Source organism: Mesocricetus auratus, unplaced genomic scaffold, assembly GCF_017639785.1.
Source record: "Mesocricetus auratus isolate SY011 unplaced genomic scaffold, BCM_Maur_2.0 Super-Scaffold_6730, whole genome shotgun sequence".
Classification (NCBI taxonomy): domain Eukaryota; kingdom Metazoa; phylum Chordata; class Mammalia; order Rodentia; family Cricetidae; genus Mesocricetus; species Mesocricetus auratus.
In genome coordinates this window covers 117957475-117980491 of record NW_024429184.1, presented here as the reverse complement: position 1 = coordinate 117980491, position 23017 = coordinate 117957475, and the positions used below count along the sequence as shown (strand labels likewise).

General features: G+C 40.6%; 1 protein-coding gene across 10 annotated transcripts in view; it reads left to right on the top strand.

Moving 5' to 3' along the window:
• The first annotated feature begins 1684 nt into the window (after nucleotides 1-1684).
• LOC101832879 (ankyrin repeat and KH domain-containing protein 1) overlaps nucleotides 1685-23017 on the top strand; it is a 103805-nt gene continuing 82472 nt past the window's right edge. For all 10 annotated transcript variants that reach the window (XR_005875771.1, XM_013112718.3, XM_040741952.1 and 7 more), the window contains exons 1-4: nucleotides 1685-2080; nucleotides 16308-16458; nucleotides 18601-18757; nucleotides 21558-21705. Coding sequence is in view for 9 of the 10 variants with exons in the window: in XM_013112718.3 (XP_012968172.1) it covers nucleotides 1808-2080; nucleotides 16308-16458; nucleotides 18601-18757; nucleotides 21558-21705 (729 nt within the window). In the remaining variant the exon portion in view is untranslated. The remainder of the gene's footprint in view (nucleotides 2081-16307; nucleotides 16459-18600; nucleotides 18758-21557; nucleotides 21706-23017) is intronic.

The window sequence follows — 23017 nt, the reverse complement described above, 5'->3', positions numbered from 1 at the left end:
TTATATAAAATCTCTTCCATTTTCTACACCTTACTATCTAGAAAGAACATTTACTTAGCATGTCATTAGGAAACACTGTCCTTCTTGGCATATGAAATGCAGAATAAGCAACTATCAAGTCTACGAAATTTTAAAAATAATTTAAAAAGTGTTTGGCAGAACCAAATGTTGGTATAAACAAGCATGCCTGACCATGCTCAGAAAGAAAAAAAGAACTATATTTTTGATGTTTTGGTGAGCTTAGCTTTTAATGGCACAACCATCTCTCCAACCCATTTATACTCTTTACAGAAGTTTCAAAATCCAATTTAACGGAGGTGAAACACTGAATATTGCACAATCGAGACAGATACAATTCTTTATAAGGGCTCTAAGGAGAAAATGACAAATCTTTTAAGCTAATGTGTAAATTAACTGGGCAAAAGAGCATTTGTCATACAAATTTCACCAAATTCCTTTGAGATTTTTAATCATGACTTAGTGAGGAACCGGAACACTTTGAACCATTTTTATTGATAAAAGAGGGAAGGGGGAGATCGTCAGAGACAGGAGACCTCCTCGGTCAGTAATTTTGTTAGAATTGCTTCGGCTGGCAGAAACTAGGACAGCAGCGAACTCCTGAAGAAAGAAGGAGGATTAACCTAAAAGCGAATCTTCCCTAAAAGTTGGTCACTCTGCTAAGCTCTGCGTGCTGTCAATTTTAATGTATAGCCACGCCGTGGGGAGGGTGCTCGCGCCCCCATTTTATGGAGAGTAACACCAGACACAGCCCGCTAGCACGCTCGCCTTCGGACGCGCGGCCGGCCCGCGGCCGGGTCCCACGCTCCGTTCCGTCTTCCTCCCGGACAGTGCCCGGGGCCGAGGGGCGGAGCTGTGCGGCCGGCGGCCGCGCCCGGGACCCGCCCCTTCCCAGGCCGCCGGAGGCCAACGGGTTAAGGCGCCTCACCTGCGCTAGAGGCGGAGCCTGCTGCGCTGACGGACGCCGCGGCCCTCCAACCAGGAAGTGGCAGGAAGACGCGGCTCCGCCGAGACGGACGGCTTCTTTCCGCCCATCTCCGCGCAGCCACTTCCGGCCGTGGCCGCGGCGCCCGCGGGAGAGCGACAGGTGGGAGCCGCCGCGTCTCCTCGGCGCCCCTTGCGTTTTGGACGCGCGGGACTCTGCAAGCGAAGGCTTAGGTCTGCTTCCCATCTTGTTAGTTCTCGCGGGCTGCCGCCCCGCCCGGCCCTCCTCCTAGTGAGAGATGGAAACTCCCCAGCCCTTTCCCGTCACCTCAGGTGGGGGCGGGACGCACAGGAGGCTCGCCGGCCAATCGTGCCACGCGACGTCCCGTGACAGGACGACCGACAACCCCTGGCGCCAATCGGGTTCCGCGTGGTTGGGGCCCTTGCGAGTGACCGCGAGGCCGGCGAATCCACGCCGAGGTCGGGCTGAGGTCGTCACGGAGGCCGACCAATGGCCAGAGAGGAGGACCGGAAGCCGGCTCGGGAGGAGGCGGAGGCGGGAGCTCGCAACCGCCCAGGCCTGCGCGGGTCAACGCAGCTTGAGGGCTGCGAGCCAGCGAGCCGCGCGTGACGGGAGCGTGAGCGACAGATGGCTTCGGCCAATGGTTTGCAGGCGCCGGGCGGCCGCAGCCAGTGATGAGTCCGAGGGGCGGGAGGCAGCAGGTTAGGCGGTGAGAAGTTAGTGGCGCTGCTGGGACGGGGGGAAGGAGACGCGTCTTCCTCCTGCTGCTCCGCACCTTCCCGGGACCCGCGGCGGCGGCGGCGGCGGCGGGGACTGACTCGGCGGCGGCGGCGCGTGCGAACCATGCTGACGGACAGCGGGGGCGGCAGCGCCTTTGAGGAGGATCTGGACTCCGTGGCTCCGCGATCCACCCCAGCCGGGGCCTCGGAGCCGCCTCCGCCGGGAGGGGTCGGGCTGGGAATCCGCACCGTGAGGCTCTTTGGGGAGGCTGGGCCCACGCCGGGCGGCGGCGCGGGCGGAGGGGACGCGGCGCTGGATTTCAAGTTGGCGGCTGCCGTGCTGAGGACGGGCGGCGGAGGCGGTGCCTCCGGGAGCGACGAGGACGAGGTGTCCGAGGTACAGCTCCAGGACCGCGGTCTCTAGCGTTGCGCTTTCCTCGGGTCCGCGCCCGGCTGCTCTCTCGCCCGCGCCCTGGGCGCCCTGCTCTCTGACAGCAGTCGCCCGCGAGGCTTTGCCGGTGGCAGAGGCGCGGACCCAGCGAACACCCTGCTTGCTCCTCGCCGCGCGTCCGTCATCGCCCGTAGACCCACAATAGGGAGTTGCTTGGCCTGCGAGCTTCGCGCGGGAACCCGGACTCCGCAGGCTGCCTCCCGCCCACCCGGTGTCGGAGATGGGGGAGGGCGGGGTCTTTGGAGCGGAGTCCCTGCCCTTGGTACTGAGGGAGCCGGAGAAACTGGCTGGCGGACGCAGCCAGCTCGCAGAGCCTTTCTGCTGCTGCTCTGCCCCACGAGTTGCCTTGCCTATGCATTTAAGTAGAGCGCTTCTTGTTTTCTCTTAGTTTGAGGCAGGTGAGTATTAAGTTCTCAGCTTTCACGCTGGAAAATCACGTGACTGGCTCTTGGACATTTTGTGAAGTTAGACAGGAAAAGGAAGTTCCAAGGCATCTTTGAGCTTCGGAGTTGGATAGTCGAGCGCTGAGGTTTTAGCCTGGGAGAAGGTGAGGCATCCTCCAGACACCTTCTCTTGTGAAGACAATTGAGTTGAGCTCTTTCATTTCCTTTAGCGCAGGTGTATATCCCCGCGTGCACATTGCACTTGTGAGCAACTTAGGATGGTAGATACTGTCTTTGGTCTCTTGGGGGAAAAGGCTACAGACATAGTTGTAGATATTGGCACACTTAATCGCATACATATACATTTATAAGTTGCTGTTTTCTTTGACAGTAGTCAGGGAGTACTGTGATGTTTAAAGAGCTCAGTTGCCGTTTTTGTTTGTTTGTTTTGGGCTATGATTCATTGAATGTTTTAAATTAGCCTGTGAGTTGCTGTGTAGACCAGACTGACCAAACTTTATATGATCCTTGTACCTGTATCTCCTTAGTGCAGGATTACAGGTGTGCACCACCATGCCTAGCTAAGTATTTGTTCTATGTTAGTCCTAACATGCCTGCTTCATCCTTTGTGACTTTAACCTCTGGTCCTGGTGTTAAAGTACAGGAATTTCTGTGTGCCACAATGAGCTTGGCTTGTGCATTTGAGAGAAATAAGGAGAAATGATTGCATAGTACAGTTACACATTGTTATCCCTAGGTCTGAACAGAAGTTTATTTGAACTCAACATACTTTGGGGGGGGGCTGTGTGTGCTTTCCATCCATATTTTTGAATTTCACTGTAAGAAAATAAATTCTAAGCCAAGATGAGAAAAGAAGTTTTCTTGGGTAGTCAGTGGTTGGGAGAGTCTGTAGGTCCCTTGATTCTGGGTTTGTGGAAGGTTTTAAACTTTCAGTGAAATTTGGTGAGAACTGAGCTCAGAACACATGAATGGTTAGCTGAGGAATAAAGTGGTGGTTAACTTTATAGATTCTAAAATTTTGCTTCATTTTTCTTTGGAACTTAAAAGGGAGACCCTGAAAAGGGTTGGCTTTATTCTAAATGTTATGGGAAGATAGTCTCCTTGATTTGGGGAGCCACTTTCAACATAATTGGCATGGATGAGATTAGAGGTTACTTTTATGAATAGTGTTTAAATGTCTTCACAGATAAAAGTGCTAGTGAACTTCCAAGTCAAATTCCTGTCTCAGTGTTTGCTTCTGTCACACACACGCGCGCACACACACACACACACATACACACACTGTTTCATAAAATGTTTTGTTAAAGCTATGGGTATAATCTATACCTTTTCTTTCTTTTTAAGACAATGTCTTAATATGTAGCTCTGGCTGGCCTGGAACTGGCTTTGTAGACAGGTTGGCTTGACTTCACAGAGATCAGCCTGCTTCTGCCTTCCAAAGTACCAGGGTTGAGTGTATGTGCCACCATGCCCAGCTTCATACTAAATTTTTTTAGTTTTATATGTAATGGTGTTTTGCCTGTGTATGCAAAACAAAAGAGGGTGTATGTTCAAAAGAGGGTGTATGTCCCCTGAAACTGGAGTTTACAGCTGTTTGTGAGCCACCGTGTGGATGTTAGGAATTGAACTGAGGTCCCTAACAGTGCTAAGCCTTCTCTCCAGCCTCAGAACACCTATTCTGTTGTTGTTTGGGCTTTTTTTGTTTGTTTGTTTGTTTTTTCATGACAGGGTTTCTCTGTGTAGCAGACATGGCTGTCCTGGAACTTTCTTTGTAGACCAAGCTGGCCTCCAACTCACAGAGATCCACCTGCTTCTACCTCCCAAGTGCTGGGATTAAAGGCTTGCACCACCATGCCTGGCCAGAATACTTATTCTTATTCTCATGTTTACTTATAATATATTTTGTGCAAGAAAAAAATGAATTTGGGTATGTGTATGTGAACTCAGATTTTTTTTTTTCTTTTTTTGGACAGGGTTGTACATTGTAGCCCAGGCTGGACTTGTGTTTGCTAGGCAGTCTTCTGTCGGTGCCACCATTATGTCTGTCTGTCTGGCCTTTTCTTCTTCCCTTTAAAAAAGAAAAACTTTTAGTTTTGAAATGTAGATCTCTAAGCTTACAGAGTATTTTTCGGAGTTAGGGTGGGGTTCAATGTACATGCAGATTCTTAGCCTGTGGAGAACGGAAGCTATTTTTGTGGGTTTTTCTTTTTTTCAGAGAAGAAATTACTAAAATGTTTCATAGTAGCAGTAAGTGTTGTAGGGCTTATAGTCTGTTTTTGTAAATGAAATGAACTATTTTCCTTAAGTTATTTACCTTTTCTGTTTCTCTTTCATGAACTGTTTTATCCTGTTTTAGAAGGGCTAATATAATATTCTTAGGAAAAATACAAACCTATGAAGTATTTGGTGAATAATAATAAAATCCTAATTTTCATATTTCCTAAATTATTTTAAAAACAATGAATTAGTTGTTTCATGGGTGGAAGTGGAGATTGTCTTCTTCCCCATTTGGGGCAGAAGGTGAGAAATGAGAAATAAAAGACCCAATACCGTCTTCTGCTGGTTAGGTTAAAAAGGTTCTGTAGTTTGAGGTGGGGATCTAGGACTACTACTATTAGTAAATTTTTCGTTTTTTCTCTTACTTTTATTTACTATTATTTTTATTATTATTATTGTGTGTGCATGCGCAATGCATGTGTGTATGATAGCATTCTTGTGGATGCCGTAGGACAACTTGTGAAGTCAGTTCTCTGAGTTCTGGGGTGTGAACTGAGATGGTCTGGTTTGACATGTTTATAACTGCAGAACTATCGTACCAGCCTCCTTGCAATTTAAAAAACAAAAAACCAAAGTTATATTATCTTAGGGAAGCCATCATTAGGTTATTTATTTGTTTAGCTGTGCTGGGGATTAAACCCAGGACCTTGCATATGCTAGCAGTACTCTGTAATTACATCCCTCGTACCTCTTTACTTTGTAAGATTTGAGATAGGGGTTTACCAAGTTGCTCAGGCTAACCTTCAACTTTCTCTTTAGCTGAGGCAAGGACTAAACTTTCTGTTGTTTGTTTTTGTTGTTGGTTTTTTATTTTTATTTATTTATTTATTTATTTATTTATTTATTTATTTATTTGGTTTTTTGAGACAGGGTTTCTCTGTATTGTTTTGGAGGCTGTCCTGGAACTTGCTCTGTAGACCAGGCTGTCCTCGAACTTACAGAGCTCCTCCTGCCTTTGTCTCCCAAGTGCTGGGATTAAAGGCGTGCGCCACCAACTCCCGGCTGGTTTTTTATTTTTTGTGTGTTTTTTTGATGTAGTCTCACTGTGAAGCCCTGGCTGTCCTGAAACTCAGGGCACCTCTGCTTTCCAAGTGCTGGAATTCACAAGTACCTGTGCCACCACACTGGATCTAAAACTTTTAATACTTCTTCAGCCTCAGTGTTAATAGGCTGATGCCACCAGATCCAACTGTTTCGTGTGGTTTTAATATAGAGGAATATCTGTTTTGTATTTTTTCAGGGTTATGGAGTCTCTCCTTTCTTCCTATAAGTCCTTGACTACAGGAGTCAGAATTTGCATTGGATAATAGAAATCAGATTAAAAATTTCTTAGAGCTAGCTACAGAACTATAATCCAATAAGTTGGAAGAATGCGGCCAGCCTCAGTTTCATAGCAGGGCCAGCCTGAGCTACATGAGAACCTGTCTCAAACAAAGCACATATAAATGAGTTTAAATTATTTTTTAAAGATTTATTTTATGTATATGTATGTTTGTGTGCTATATGTGTGGGTTTGTTGGAATCTCTAGAATTGGAAGGCAATCCAGTATGGGTGCTGGAATCTGAACTCAAGTCCATGATCTTAACCACTAAACCATCTCTCCTTACAGCCAGTGTATTTTATTTTAAGTTATTTTAGGTGTGTGTGTTTTGTTTGCATATATCTGTATGCAGTGCCCAGAGAGGCCAGATGAGACCATTGGGTCTCCTTGGGTCTAAAATCAAAGACAGCTGTGAGCCACCCACCATATGCATTCTGGGAATTGAACTTAGATCCTCTGGAAGAGCAGTTAAGTATTCTTAACTACTGAACCATCTTTCCAGCTCACAAACCATTATTTGTTTGTTTGTTTGTTTTGAGACAGGGTCTTACTATGTAGTTCTGGCTGTCCTGGCACTCACTATGTGAACTGGCTTCAAACTCACAGAGATTTATCTGCCTCTGCCTCACTAGTGCTGGGATCAAAGACTTGAACCTCTAGTCCTAGTTGCAAACCCGTTATTGAATGTGAATTTTAGGGTGATACCTCTCCAAATAAGTTGAAAGAAAACAATTCCTAAAAGATGTTTTTAGATGTATAATTTTTAAGTTACCTGTCATAAAAGCATACATATACTATATTTGGATAATGTGTGACATCTTTTAAAATTATAAAATTAAAATTATAAAAATTATAAACACACACACACCTACCTCCCTTTAATCCCAGGCAGACCATTTTCTGAGTTCAATGTCAGCCTGCCTGGTCTGTATACTATATACCAAGTTTCAGGCCAACCCTGTGAGGTGCATGGGTGGGGTAGATTACTACAAAGTTATGGGGCTTAAGGTGTAGCTCATGGTCTGGTAGAACTCTTGCCTAATACACATACATCTCTGGGTTCAATCTCCATTAAAGGGGAAAAGAGGTTAAAATTATTATAAAACCAAGCAGTCTCATGAAGAACAATTCAACAGTCTAGATCGCAAAGATAGCCAGGTGGTTATTGCAAATGCCTTCAATCCCAGCACTTGGGAGGCAGAGGCAAGTGGATCTCTGTGAGTTCGAGGCCGGCTTGGTCTACAGAGTGAGTTCAGGGCAGCCTCCAAAGCTACAGAGAAACATTGTCTTGAAAAACTAAAAACATATAAAGTAAAAGTTCTTCCCATCTCAACTAGCCCTGTAGCCAGCAATCTTCTTTTAATAAACTGATAGTTTTTTTAAGCATGTGCCATATTTACAATTATGTAAAAACTTTATAGGGATTTTTTTTTCTCTCTCTTTGAAAATTACTTTTAGATTCTAAAGCATAGGCTGGATAGGGAGGTCAGTAGTTAAGACAAAAGCATAGACCATATAGAGTTTGTTTTTCCTCCACTGGCAATTTCCTTTATAGATATTTGTTTTTGCTTTTGTGGGTTTTTTTTTTTTTTTTTTTTTTTTTTTTTGGTTTTACGAGATAGGGTTTCTCTGTATTGTTTTGGAGGCTGGTCCAGCCTGGCCTTGAACTCACAGAGATCCGCCTGCCTCTGCTGGGATTAAAGGCATGCGCCACCACCTCTCGGCTATAGTTATATAATACAGAGGAGGGTTTTTCAGTAGCATACTGACATTTTGGGCAAGATTAATTCTTTACTGTGAGTGTTCTCCCATGCAGCATCTTTATCGATCCACTATATGCCAATAGAAACCATGTAATTGAGATAGACCCAAGTTCTTCAGACATTCGTATGATGCCTCCTGGGAACAAAATCACTCTTGATTGAGAACCACTGGTATAAAGGCCACTCTTGCCAGGGATGGCAATTTTGCCATGAATACTCTGTATTCAAACTTGGGGTAAACAAGATGACTCACTGCTTTTAATAGAATCCCAAGGCTTACACATAACCTGAACAAGAGAGAAATAAAAGGAAGGTACTGAAAAGTTTAATGTAAAACTAGTCAGAAATATTTTAAACTTTCTAAAGTAAGTTTATCGGTTAAAAGAACTTTTATTTTTGATATTTTAAAAAAGTTTACCTAGTTTTCATGAAAGTAAACACAAAACGTGTTATGAAGACTTTTAGTGCGTTCAAGGCAGAAAGGGTTTTATTATATAAATACCAGTAATGAAATAGGAAATATAACTTTGTATTCTAGTGTGTAAATTTTGGAGATATTGGAAATCTTAAATGAAGAAGAGGCTGTGTGCTATTACTGTTACTGTTATATACTTCAAGAGTATCAATTTTTCTATATTGTGATTATATGAATTGTGAATTTAGAGCAATGCAGAACTGGTTAGTTTGAGTGGAAGAAGACCTTATTGTGAAATGCATGAGAATTTTGTTTTTGTTGATTTTTTTAAAGCATCTTTAAACATATAACATGTAGTTCATAAATCTAATAAAGGACAAGTAATGAACTCCTTTTTTCATTTTTTAATGTTCCTTTAAAAAATTGTGTGTGAGAGCGGGTGGGGGTGAGGAAGGAAGCGAAGTGCATGGCCATTGCCTGAATGTGGAGGTCAGAGGACAACTTTTGAAAGTTGGTTCTCTCTTTCCACTTGGAGATCTGGGTCCAATTCAGATTGTTAGGTTTGTGTGACAGTACTTTTACCTTCATAGCCATCTTTGTTGTCCCTGTTTCCCCCTTTCTTGATACAGTGTCACACATACAGCCCAGGTTGGCCTGCAACTCAGGATCCTTGTGCCTTCAAGCCCTAAATGCTGGGATTACAGATGCCTATCCCTTTTCTCTTTTTCCCTCAGTTTTTTTCTTCTTTTCTCTTGTGTCTGCATTGAGGTAGGGTCTTGAATAGCCCAAGCTGACCTCAAACTTGCTATGTAGTTTAGGATGACCTTGAATTCTTGCTCCTCCCATAATCACCCAACTCTCTAGTCTTGGAGGAAGCACAGGTCTTGTTTTGTAGCCCATGCTGGCTTTGAACTCTTAAAAAAAAAAAAAAAAAACAACCAGGGTTCTCTATTTAGTCCTAGCTGTCCTAAAATTCCATATGCAACCAGGCTGGCCTCAAACTCAGAGATCCTCCTGCCTCCCAAGTGCTAGGATTAAAGTCACCACACCCAACCTGGCTTTGAACTCTTGATCATCCTCCTTTAGCCTTGGGAATGTAATTATAGGGATGTGCCACCATGCCCAGCTTTTGATGGTTATGAATAATGCTGCTGTGAACATAGGTGGACAGATATAGATACTGTGTTCCATTCTTTGGATATATGACCAGAAGTAAAGGGTTTTTTTTTTTTTAAGATTTATGTATTTTTGTGTGTGTGCTCTATCTGCATGTACACCTGCATGCCAGAAGATACGTTATAGATGTATAATGTAACTGTGTAACTTGGAACCCTGTTACTGATCTTTTGACATTGTTTACTCATTCATTCTTTGGCTTTTTTCAAGTCTTTTTTTTTTATTTTAATTATATGTCTGTGTGGAGCTGTGTGTGGAGTCTGCATGTGAGCGCTTGTATCCGTGGAGGCCAGAGGAATCAAATTCTGCTTGAGCTGGAGCTAGAGGTGGTTCTGAGATGAGTGCTAGGAATAGATCTCTGATCCTCTGCAACAGTAGTATGTGCTTTTAACCACTAAGTCATCTCTCTAGTCTTACTCATTTTTTACAGAAGAAACTCTTTCATGAACTCATCTTTCATAATAAAATTCCATAGTTCAGGCTGGGAATGTAGCTCCATTGGTAGATAGCTTGCTTAGTATAATAGGAAATTCTGGGTTTTATCCCAGTACTTCATAAAACCAAGTTTGGTGGTACAAGACTATATATAATTCCAGTATTTGGGAGGTAGAGGCAGGAGGATCAGAAGTTAAAGGCTGTCCTCAGTGCATACTGAGTTAGGAGTTAGAAGACAGCAAGGCTACAATGAACCCTATCTCAAAAGAAAGAAATAAAAACGAAAGAATTCTAAAGGTCCATGCCTGTGTCTTAGAATACAGGGAAGCTAAGGCAAGAGGATCATGGAGTATCCATGCTGTACATTAAGGAATCAAAGGATAAGGGTGGCTGGGTAAGATAACTCAGTTGATAAAGTGCTTGCCAGGCAGGCACAGTGATCTGAGTTAGATCCCCAATATCCATGTAAAAAGTAGAAAGCCACAAGTGGCAGTATGTGTTTGTAATTCCACCCTGGGGAGACCAAGATAGGTAAATCCCTTTGAGATTGCTGGCTGCTAGCTAACCAGCTTAGCCTAGCCTAGCCTAACTTAATTGGCTCAGTGAGAGACCTTTTCTCAAAAAACAAGGTGTATAATGCCTGAGCAGAAAGGGCATCTGAGATTGTTCTCTGGCCTCTACCTCTTTACCCCTTCTCCTAAGCAGTTGAGGCTATAGCTTGTTTGTAGAGTGCTAACCTGGTGTGGATGGATCCCTGATTGTGAGCTACACATAAAGTAGGCTTGGCGATGTACACCTATATCTCAGCATTTGAGGGTAGAGGCAGGATAATCAGAGATTCAAGGTTCTTAGCTACATAGTGAGTTACACAACACCCTGTCTCAAACTAAAACAAAATAAGAATGGGTGATTGTATCTTAGTGGTAAAGTATTCACATATCCTATGCAGGGCCAAGGATCTGTCTTCTTTGAAAAAAAAGAAAAAAATCTTTCAAAAGTTTTAGTCCTTGGTGATTTATTTAAGAATTCTGATAAAATGCTTGCTGTTAAATTTGATGACTCAAGTTCAATCTTTAGAAACTATATAGCAGAAGGAGAGAACTGATTCCTACAAGTTGTCTTCTGACTTGCACGTGCATGCTTTGGGACACAGAAAACACACACATACACACACTCTAGCCAAAAAGAAAAATTTAACTGGGAACTATGAAACCTAGGGTCTTGGACATTGCTCTGTGGATGAGCTATATCCCCAGTCTCTCCTCCCTCCCTCCCTCCTTCCTTGCTTCCTTCCTTTCTTCCTTTGGTTTTTAGAGACAGGGTTTCTCTGTGGAGCCCTGGCTGTCCTGGCACTCACTCTGTAGACCATGTTGGCCTCAAACTCACAGAGATCCACCTGCCTCTGCCTCCCAAGTGCTGGGATTAAAGGCATGCACTGCCTGTCCTTTGTTGTTTTTTTTTTTTTTTTTTGATGCCATTTCATACTGTAGTATTATCCAGACTGTTTTATAACTCAGGAAGTGTATAACTCAAGGAGTGTAGCCCAGGCTGCCATGGAATTTACAGCAATTATATTTCAGCTTCTCCAAGTGTTAAGATTATAAACATGAGCAATAATGCCTAGCTCCCAGTTTTGTATGTTTTTCTTTGATAGTGCTAAGGATTCAAGCCCTCTTTCCTTTTGAGATGAGTCTCAATAAATTGCCCAGGCTGGCCTTGAACTCAGTTCTATCAGGCTTTGAATTTCTTGCCTCAATCTCCTAGGTATCTGTGACTACAGGATTATACCACCAAGTTTTGCCTGATTGATATTTTTGAGTAGATTTATTTATTTAGTCATCTTATTTGTTAAGCTTTATGCTAGACTTTAGATGATGAAAAAAGTATTTCCTGCTCCTAAAGATATCAGTTCTTTTCAGTAATAGGAACATTTCAGGGAATGAGAAAACTTATGTCCTTTTAAATTCCTTTCAATATTAATGAATTATATTGTGTGTCCCAGGAATGTTGCAATTTAATTAACTCATTATTTGATGTCTTGGATTGCCACAGAGCCATGATCTCTATAAAGGTAGTGTTTGAGTCTTTACTTGAGGTCATGGATGGGCCTTAAGAGGTGAACCTACAGGCTGGAGAGATGGCTTGGCAGTTAAGAGCGTGGACTGCTCTTCCAGAGGTCTTGAGTTTAATTCCCAGCAATCACATGGTGGCTCACAGCCGTCTATAATGGAATCTGATGCCTTCTTCTGGTGTGCATGCATACATGCACTCATATATATAAAATAAATAAAGAAATCTTTTTTTAAAAAAGGTGAACTTAAAGGGGTAATGATTTAAAATAAAAGCATTCCTACTCAGTTATCATGGATTTTTGTCTTGTGTCTTGTGCTCATGTTTTAGCAAAAGTCCAACTACTTTATCTTATAAACTGTATGTGTGTGTGTGTGTGTGTGTGTGTGTGTGGTGCTGAACATTAAATACATGTGGTTTTGTGCATCATCCTAGGCAAGTGTTTTAGCACTGAACTAAATAGTCACTCTCATCATCTGTGGTGTAAGTAGAATTTCCCTAAAACTAGTAACTCATTGCCCTAAGTCAAGTCAGAGACCTCATAGCTCACACTGCTGCAACTTCTAACATCTAACTCATTCCTTTTTCTGTGTTCTCACTTCTGCTGTAATGAAACTGAGCTGTCTGTCTGCCTCTAATCTTGTGTTTCCAGATCTTTACCTTGCCATCAAAGTTCTCTTTTACCAAACTATTCATTTTAGCTACCTTGGTGGCTTACACATGTAGTCCTGGAACTGTTGCAGTTGAGGTAATAGGATTGCTGCTAGACTGGACTGTTGAATAGTTCCCAAAAAAGAAAAAAATATATATTTTTTTCATAGCATACAAGATTATTTAGGATTTTGCTTTTATTATTTTTCTAGACTATTCCTCACTGACCTCCATTTGTTTTTTTCTCTTTGAGCCCTACCAAACTGCTATAGTTCTGAACATCAGGCTATTTATGTCCTGGAATATATGCTTTCACTTCCAGAATCATAGTAATAACTATAATATGTTGAGGGCTCATTGTCCACTGTACTAAAATGCTTCCTTATATATTCTAAAAATAAACCCTGTTGGTACCACATAAGAAAAATTATATGGTTCTTAATTTGTATATGAGGGAATAATATGTAATGTACACAGTTATATCCAGTTAATGATAGGGCTAGGTTTTTTCTTTCTTTTTTGTTTATTTTTGAGGCAGGATTTCTGTACCCAGCCCAGGCTAGGCTTGAACTTGATATCTCCTTTCTTGGCTTCTGACTAGGATATAGATGTGTACTCCCACATCTAGCAAGAGTCAGGATTTGACCTGATTCAGACCTTTGAGTTTTAAAATCTGTTTATATGTTTATCTTTTTTGGGGGGGGTGTTGAGACAGGGTCTGTCTATATAGCCATCTGTCCTAGAACTCTCTATGTTCACACTGGTCTTGAACTCCAGATCTGCCTACCTCTGTCTCTGGAGTGCTGGCATTAAAGACATGTCACCATGCCGGTAGGCTGAGGAGTGATGAGTGTAGGTTTATAGCTACTGCTTTTTTTTATTTTTTATTTTTTTTGAGATGGGTCTTGCTATGTTGCCCAGGCTAGTCTTCAACTTGCAGACTCATTGATCATTTATTGTACATCAACATCCCAAGTAGCTTAAACTAAGAGATGTGCACGATGCTATAAATAATTTTTTGAGACTAGGCTGTGCTGACTAACTTCATGATCTTCCTACCTCAATCCCCTGAGATGAGATTTTTTTAAGTTTATATAACTGTGTATGTAGGTCAGAAGACAAAGTGTGGAAGTTGGTTTTTTCTCCCGCTGCATGAGTTTTTTGTTTGTTTGTTTGTTTTGTTTTGTTTTTTGGTTTTACGAGACAGGGTTTCTCTGTATTGTTTTGGAGGCTGTCGGTCCAGCCTGGCCTCGAACTCACAGAGATCCGCCTGCCTCTGCCTCCCGAGTGCTGGGATTAAAGGCGTGCACCACCACCGCCCGGCTCCGCTGCATGAGTTTTAGGGTTTGAACTTGGGTTGACAGAGTGTGTGGCAACTATCTTTACCCACTGTGTTATCTTCCTCTCCCCAATCCATTTTTTGTTTGTTTGTTTTTGAGACAGGATAATCCAGGTTTGGTCTCAAATGTATTGCATAGCCAAGGCTATCCTTGGCTTTTACCTTCTAGGTGCTGAGATAACAGCACACCTTGCTTGTAAAGACTACCAAAAATGAAATTTGTGACTGCTAATATTCAACTATCTACTCAATACAATTCTTTTTTTTTTTTTTAACTTGTATTTGAGCTCTTAGGTGATGTCACTTGTCTTTGCTTGGTGTGACCACATGGCTAAGTGTAGTATGTATACAACTAAAATAATGAATATGTTTTAGTTTGGCCTTTTTTTGGAGGGGAGTAGTACTGGGCCCTCCGCATACTAAGTAAGTTTTCTTCCATTGAGCTATACCTCCATCCTTGAATGTTTTTGTTTTGGTTTGGTTTTCAAGACACGGTTCTCTGTTTTAACAGCCTCAGCTGGCCTTGAACTCACAGAGATCCACCTGCCTCAGCCTACCAAGTGCTGGGATCAAAGTCATGTGCCACCATCTGGCCAAAAAAAAAATCCTGTTTTTAGAAATATAGGCTAAGGGGCTGGAGAGATGTCTCAGAGGTTAAGAACACTAGCTGGTCTTCCAGAGATCCTGAGTTCAATTCCCAGCAACCACATGGAGGTTCATAACCATCTGTGATGAGATCCAGTGCCCTCTTCTGGCCTGCAGGGTTACATGCAGACAGGACACTATACATAATAAATAAATCTTAAATATATATATAGGCTAAGAGTAAGATAGAACTAGATACTGATTATTAAAAGATTTTGTTTTATGATTTTACCATTATTAGTCTTAGACCTTAGTTGTATCATTGAAAATTTCAATTTTTGTACCTTTATGAGATGGGAGACAGAACAGTAGGTAGAAAAAATAAAATAGACCTAATATTGATGTTAACTGTGGGCTAGAAAGGTGGCTCAGTGACTAAGGCTGTGTTACACTGCTCTGGCAGAGAACCTGAGCTAGACGCCCAGCCATCTGTCAGTCAGCTTAAAACCACCACAGATGATTAAAAATAAATCTTAACAAATTCCAAGAAAACTGTGTACCTTAATTTTTTTATTTGTTTTCTGGTTTTTGTCTTTGTATTTTAAGACAGAGTTTCTTTGTGTAGTTTTGGAGCCTGTCCTAGAACTCGCTCTGTAGACCAGGCTGCCTAAACTCACAGAGATCCAACTGCCTCTCCTCCCGAGTGCTGGTATTAAAGATGTGGGCTACCACTGCCCAGCTGTGCACCTTAATTTTTTAAAATTCAGTTAGAATTAACTTGATTTAAAAATGGAGTGCTCCGTGTATATTTTTTAAATTTATTTTTGTTCATACTGTTCATTAATTACAGCAAAATACACATCAAATGCTTGCTAAGTATGATATGTCCTTAGGTATGCACCACTATACCCAGCAGTGGGTTAAATCTGACTCTTTTTAGAGTCAGAAGAAATGGCCTAGCAATGCTGTTATCTATTTTTCTGTTTTGGAGATTGAGCCTAGAGTTTTGCACATTAGGCAAGTGTTCTAATCACATACCCAGCCCCCCTTTGTTTATCTGTATTTGTATATGTGTGTCCAAATGTGTGTCAGTGTAGATAGAGGTCTGTGTGCACATATGGGTGTCAGTGTAGAGATCTGAGGACAACTTGCAGGATTCAGTTCTTTGTTACAATATGGGTTTCCCTGATAAAACTAAGATCTCAGGTTTGGCAGCAAGTACTTTTTTTACTCTCAGTCATCCACTGCCCCACCACCACCACTCCCCAGCTCTTTTTCTGTTTACTTAGGACAAGGGTTTACTTAGGACAAGTAAGTTGCCTAGGTAAGCCTTGCACTTTGATCTTCTTGCCTCAGCTTCTTGAGCAGCTAGGATTGCAGGTCTTCACTGGGAGGCCTAGCTGTATGTGTTTGTGTGTGATTGTTATTTTGCTGTCTCGTTCTGTGTACAATTTCCTGAAAGGTTATGTGCATATGCTTCATAAAAAACACATGTATATATAGATTTTCGTGCTCTGTGCTAAGAACATAAAAATACAGTGCTCTCCAAGAAACTTAGTGTGTCTGAGTTATACCTGTCATCATGCTTGAAGATTAACAGAGACTGCTCCCTCAAAGTTCTGTCCTCATAATTATCTGGTTATAATTAAATTTCAAATAATACTGACTTAGATTATAGTTATTGTAGTCGTGCTGGCATCAGCTCCATCATTGTTGCATCTTTAATTCATAAACAGGTTGAATCATTTATTTTGGACCAAGAAGATTTGGATAACCCAGTCCTTAAAACGTCAGAGATATTCTTGTCAAGTACAGCAGAAGGAGCTGATTTACGAACAGTGGATCCAGAGACCCAAGCAAGACTGGAAGCATTGCTAGAAGCAGCAGGTACTCTCTTGATTTTCTCTTTAAAAGTAGATCTTATCAGGACTTGGGAGGCAGAGGCAGGAGGATCTCTGTAGGACCGTGGCCTACATGGAGAGACCCTGTCTCACAATGACAATAAAAAGTGTAGATCTCTCTAAGATGTCATACAAGATTATCTAAGAAATATTTGACACACTAAATATATAATCTCTGATGTTAATTTTTTCATTTCTTAAAAAAGTTCACACTCTGTATTTTAAGAATTCTTGGTTAAATACATTTTTGACTCTTTTTTTAAGTTAGTAAAGATACTTAGTTATCAAGTGCATCATGTGTATGAAAAGCAGAAGTTAAGTGTAGTTTATAAAATTTTTGCTGTATTTGAATTCAGGAAATTGTAATATATTTTACTTATTCATTTTAATTGATGATTGCCTTAATTATATATAGCTATTTTATTTATAAGTGAGCACAGACTAAAATATACAAGGTCATGCTAAACTACTGGTTTTGAAGTGCCAGCAAAGAAAATCTGTGATAGGCTAATGTGGTAGCTCATACCTATAATACTAGCCCTCTGTAGGGCTGTTTTTTTGTTTTTTTTTTTTTCTTGGCCAGCCTGGGCTACATAGAGATTTCAAGCCAGTTGGAGCTACAGTATGAAACTTTGTCTCAAAAAAAAAAAAAAAAAAAGATTCAGGGGCTGGAGACGTGTCTCAGCAGTTAAGAGCACTGGCTGTTGTTCTATAGAGCACCTGAGTTCAATTCCCAGCACCCACATGGATCTCTTAAAATACATAAAACTAAAATACCTATGTACACAAAAAACTGATCCAAATATATGATAAACATGTTTTCTCACTGGTAAGGGAAGCTAAGGCACATGGATCATAGTTACAAATTATAGACTTAAAAAAAGAAACAAAGCACACATATTTTGTTTTCTCAAAATAATACTTTATTTTTTTATGATTAGTTTGTGTTTTTTGTTTGGCCTACATGTGTCTGTGAGGGTTTCAGAAGCCCTAGAACTGGAATTATAGACAAACGTGAGCTGCTATGTGGGTGCCGGGAATTGAGCCTGGGTCTTCTGGAAGAGCAACCACTGAGCTTACCTGCTGAGCCATCTCTCCAGCCCCTATTTATTATTTTATGATGTACAGTCTGCTCATTATTTACTATACAAAGTTCCCATTGCACTGCAATGAAAGCCTTTTGTCTTCCCTAAAATACAGAAATCTAGAGCAGGGTGTGGTAGCACAAGCCTATAATCCTATCACCTGGGACACTGAAGCTAGAGAATTCCTCAAATCCAAGGCCAGTTTAGCCTCCATAACAAGACCTTTTCTCACAAAAACAAAACAAAAGAAGGAAGTCTAGCCACCTGTTGTGGTACATTCTTACAATTCTGTCCCTTGGGAGGCATGCACACCTATACACACATGTGCATACACTACATACACATATTCTCATATACATACATGCACATGCAAAAATAATAATAACAATAGTGAAAACCAAAACCTCAAACTATACTGTTAGAGATTCAGAAAGATAGTTGACAGCCTTTTAACATTTCATATCAAAGGAAAAAAAATTAAATTTCATCTAGTCTAGAAAAAAGATATAAGGGAAATTATGGAACCTATTTATAAATTACATAAATTCATTGGGTGTTACATATTTTGGTTTTCCATTTATGGTATCTGTCAGACTCAATTTAAAATGTTACCCCAGAAGATGTTAAGTGGATATTTGACCAAAAGGGAGAAAAATGTTGAATTGTTTATTAGGATAAATTACAGAGTCCCTCCTTCGTTGCTACTAAAAATAGAATGGACAAGTGTCCTCTACTAGAGATTTTATTAATATGACAGTAATAATGAAGTTATTACTCAGTTGCTATAATAAGGATCATATTAAGTCAAATTCAGAATTAGGTACAGGAAAAGCTAGTATGTATGTATATTATAAAGATGGAAATACTAAAACATGGGTTGTTATGCTATGGCTTTGACGTTAGTGGTAGAACTGAAATCTTCTACCTTATTTATTTGCTGTCAGGTTCATTTATAGGGTCTATGTTGTTTCTTTGGCATGTGTAATGGTGCTTAAAATATAATTTCAACACTTTTTTGCTTTTTCTTTCCTGCACTGACTAAGGAATTGGCAAATTGTCAACTGCTGATGGTAAAGCTTTCGCAGATCCTGAAGTACTCCGGAGACTGACATCTTCAGTTAGCTGTGCACTGGATGAAGCTGCTGCTGCCCTGACACGGATGAGAGCAGAGAACACACACAGCACAGGACAAGTGGACACGTGTGTATTCAGTACTTTGCTAGTTTTCTTGAAAAACATGAGCCAAGGGATATTTGAAACATTTTAAGTTGGTATATGAATATGTACATACTGTACAGTTACAAAAATGATACTTTTATTCATCATTTAAGAGATAATCTCTCTACATAGCCCTGGCTGCCCTGGAACTCAATGTAGACCAGGCTGGCCTCACTCAGAGATCTGCCTGCCTCTTTTAAGTGCTGGGGTTTAAGGCATGTACCACCATGCCTAGCTTCATTTTGTTTTCAAAGTTTTTATTTTTATGTGTATGAGTGTTTGCATGTATGTATGCTCACTACATGTATGGTCTCCCTCTCCTACAAATCTACTGCATGGACCAGAAAATAAAATGTTTTGTTTCTTTGAGACAGAGTCTCAACTACATTGCTCTGGCTAGTCTGGAATGCTTTACATATCCTAGAATATGCTAAGTAGACCAGGCTAGACTCAGCTCACAGAGATCTGCCTATCTGCTCCCTGAGAGCTGGGATTAAAGGTGTGCCCACCACTGCTAAGCTCAGTTAGCTATTTTACAGCAATTCTTTTTACCAAAGTAAGACTTGAAGCCATAGGTTCATGTACAAAAATATCTTTGTGAATCAGTATAGTGGTAGCCTTTAAAAGATTGTTCATCAAATGCCTCGAAAGATAACTTGTTACAAAGGAAAAAAAATAGTATCTTTGGAAAAGATCAGTTAATCTGATTTATTAAGGTGGCAGAGGCAAGCAGATCAGTGAGTTCAAGGCCAGCCTGATGGACATAGTGAGTTCTAGGACAGCCAGAGACATATAATGAAACCCTGTCTCAAAGAACAATAGGCCAGTTAATTGGACTTGCCATGGGTAGCTTTTATATAGCAGTGTTTCTTAACACAAATAGTAGAGCCAAAAATGTGATGTAATTTTAATTATAAGAACTTTGGATTCATTTGTAGATTATGATTACTGTAAGTTAATGCTTTGAGAAAAACTAATCATCAATCCATACCAGAAAACAGCAACAGAAAAAAGGTAGTTAGTCCCTTTGTACTACATCAGTTACATTTTTAATTATTTTTAATACTTAAAGCTGAAAAACAAAACAAAGCTCTGAACAAACTGGCTAACACTCTAAATTTTACGTATAATAACAGAATTATTTTGAAAATATTTTATATCATATGTGCTGCCTGTGTATATTTGTGTCACATGTATGTGTGGTGTGTGAAAGTCAGAGAGTGTCAGGTCCTTTGTAATTGAAGTCACAGATGGTTGTGAGCTGAACCCACGAGCAGCAAGTTCTCTTAGCCATGGAGCCATCTCTAGCCCCACTATGATTCCTGTATGCCTACCTTTGTTGAAGAGTGATTCTACTATGTGACTTGTATCAGAAGAATTACTGTTCTTGCTGATGCTTTGAGATTTGAAATTAATGTCTCTGGCCTAGAAAGATGACTCAAGTGGTAAAAGGTCTTACTGTCAAGCCCAATAATCTGGATTTGATTCTTGGTTGGGACCTACAGTTGGAAGGAGGGAGAAAAAAAACTCATGTGAGTTGTCCTCTGACTTCCACATACTTACGCTGTGGCAAGGGTTTGAAGTACACATGTATATATACACACAATTAAGTAAATGGCTTTAAAAAGTAACATATTATTCACCCTAAGATCCTACTGTTTTCTCTGCTGAAAAACCCACTGCTGTTATTATATGAGTCTATTGTCTAAATGTGATTTTGGATAAAGTATTTCTTTCAAAGTAAAGTTATGTAAAAATTTCAAAATCTTAAATTACTAAAATAACACAGTAGTGCATGCCTTTAATCCCAGCAATTGGGAAGCTGAGGCAGGTGGATCTCTGAGTTCCAGACTACATAGTGAGTTTCAGGACAGCCAGGGCTATGTAGAAAGATGCTGTCTTGTTTAAAATATCGCTCATCATTCTAGGACCTCCAGTATTGTTACATTTTTTTTTTAATTGTGTTTCATAAAGTGGAGGTTACAAAGTCTGAGGGCCAGTAAGGTTTGGAACTCGATTGTCAGGCTTGGCAGTACTTGTCTCTCCTCACTCAGCTGTCTTGTCAGCCCTCAGTCTCACTCTAGCTGTCAAAATCTATGCCAGATCCAGGTTTAGTTGAAGGTGAGTGTAATCTCAGCATTGAATAATAGACCTTGGGCACCTTCTGGACTACATTAGACCTATATCAACGAACACAAGTTACTTTACTTCTAGATTCTAAAACCCAACAGTGATTCTATTAGTTGCCTTTGAGTCTGTAAGCTTTAAGGATTGCTAGTTTTTGAAATTGTCTTCAGATATAAAAAGTTTACCAGAAAGATTTTGAAGGACAAAAACAGCAGTTATTGAGGGATATTGGTTGGGGAAGCAAGTGTAGGAGGAGAAGAAAATCAGCAGAAATATGCTTGAAAAATCTGGTAATGAAACCCATACTATATGTATTATTAAAAAGTAAAAATAGGGCAGGAGAGATGGTTCAGTATTAGGAGCACTTGCTGCTCTTACAGAGGACCTGGGTTTGATTCCTAGAATTCACATGGTGGCTAACAATTGTCTATAACTCATAAAATATATCTATAATAATAAAAATGATAGCTATTTTCAAATTCATATTTTTACCTAGTTGAAGTTTATATATAATTACATTTACACATACATAAAATATTCCTGTCAATTTATCTTAATGCATTTTTATATGTGTCTAACTACTTGATGTAATTTTGTATCATAGGATCATGAGTCTTTTTTATATCAGTTAATTTTATGTAATTTTTGATTTTAGTCGTAGTCTGGCAGAAGCTTGTTCAGATGGAGATGTGAATGCTGTTCGCAAATTGTTAGATGAAGGCAGAAGTGTAAATGAACATACAGAAGAAGGAGAAAGCCTGCTGTGTTTGGCTTGTTCAGCAGGATATTATGAACTGGCACAAGTAAGCAGAAATAATCTTTATTAATTTTAGTAGTGCTGAGGGTCATCAAATCCAGGGCCTTGTGCGTGTGAGGTAAATGTCTTATCCCTGAGTTATAGCCCCAGCCCCAAAATAATTGTTAGTGTTTAAATTATAGAGGGTCTTGGGTGTTTTATTTTTATTATTACTTGTAAAAGAAACTGTAATTAGAGGCCAGAGACCTTCCCTTCCCTTTTAGAAATATGCACAATTCGTGTGTGTGTGTGTGTGTGTGTGTGTGTGTGTGTGTGTGTGTGTGTGTGTGTGTATAGTTAGGCATGGTTTATTTTTATGTCATGTATTGAAAGCTAATACTATTAAATAAGAATCACTTAAAACCCCTATTTTAAGCTCTTCTGTGCGTGCGTGTATTTGAGTATGTGTGCAGGTGCTTGTGTAGGCAGAAGTTGATATTAGGTGTGTCTTCCTTGACTGCTTACCACTTTGTTCACTGAGATAGGGTCTTTTACCCTGGTGACCCTGGAGTTTGTCAGTTTGCTCCTCTAGCTAGCCAACTTGTTCTGGAGGTCTCCTGCATCTGCCTCTCAAGTCCTGGGAACTCCAGCCCTCAGGTTTTCCTGGTTAACATAATCAACTAAGCCATGTCCTCAGTTCTAAACTTTTAAAAATAGTATATAAGCCAGGTAGTAGTGACACAAATTTTTAATTCCAGTACTTGGGAGGCAAATGCAAGTGGATCTCTGAGTTCAATGCTAGCCTGGTCTACAGAGTGAGTTCTAAGACAACCAGGGCTATACAGAGAAACTCTGTTTTGGAAAAGGAAAAAAAATAGTGTATAACTGGATCTTGAGAGATGGCTTAGTGGTTAAAAGCACTGGCTGCTCTTCAAGAGGACCCAGTACCACATGGTAGCTCACAATCGGTAACTCCAGTTCCAGAGGATATGATGCATTAGGCACCATGCGTTGATGTGGTGTGTAGACATACAGGCAGATGAAACACCCATACACACAAAATTTTTTTAAATTAACTAGATAACTGGTCAGGTGAGATGGCTCAGCAGGAAAGGTCACCTGCTGCCAAGCCTAAGGACCCGACTTTGAGTTTGATTACTGCAGCCCACATAGTGAAATGAGAGATTCAATTCCTACAAGTTGTCCTCTGACTTCCACCTGTGTGCTGTGATCCTTGCATACCTATTCACACACAAAGAATTAGTAAAATAGTTTAAAAAAAAAAAAATCAGGCACAGTGAAGGTGGTGGCACCCACCCATAATTTTAGCACCTGGAAGAATAGGGCAAGCAAATAACGACTGCAAGGCCAGAAAACAA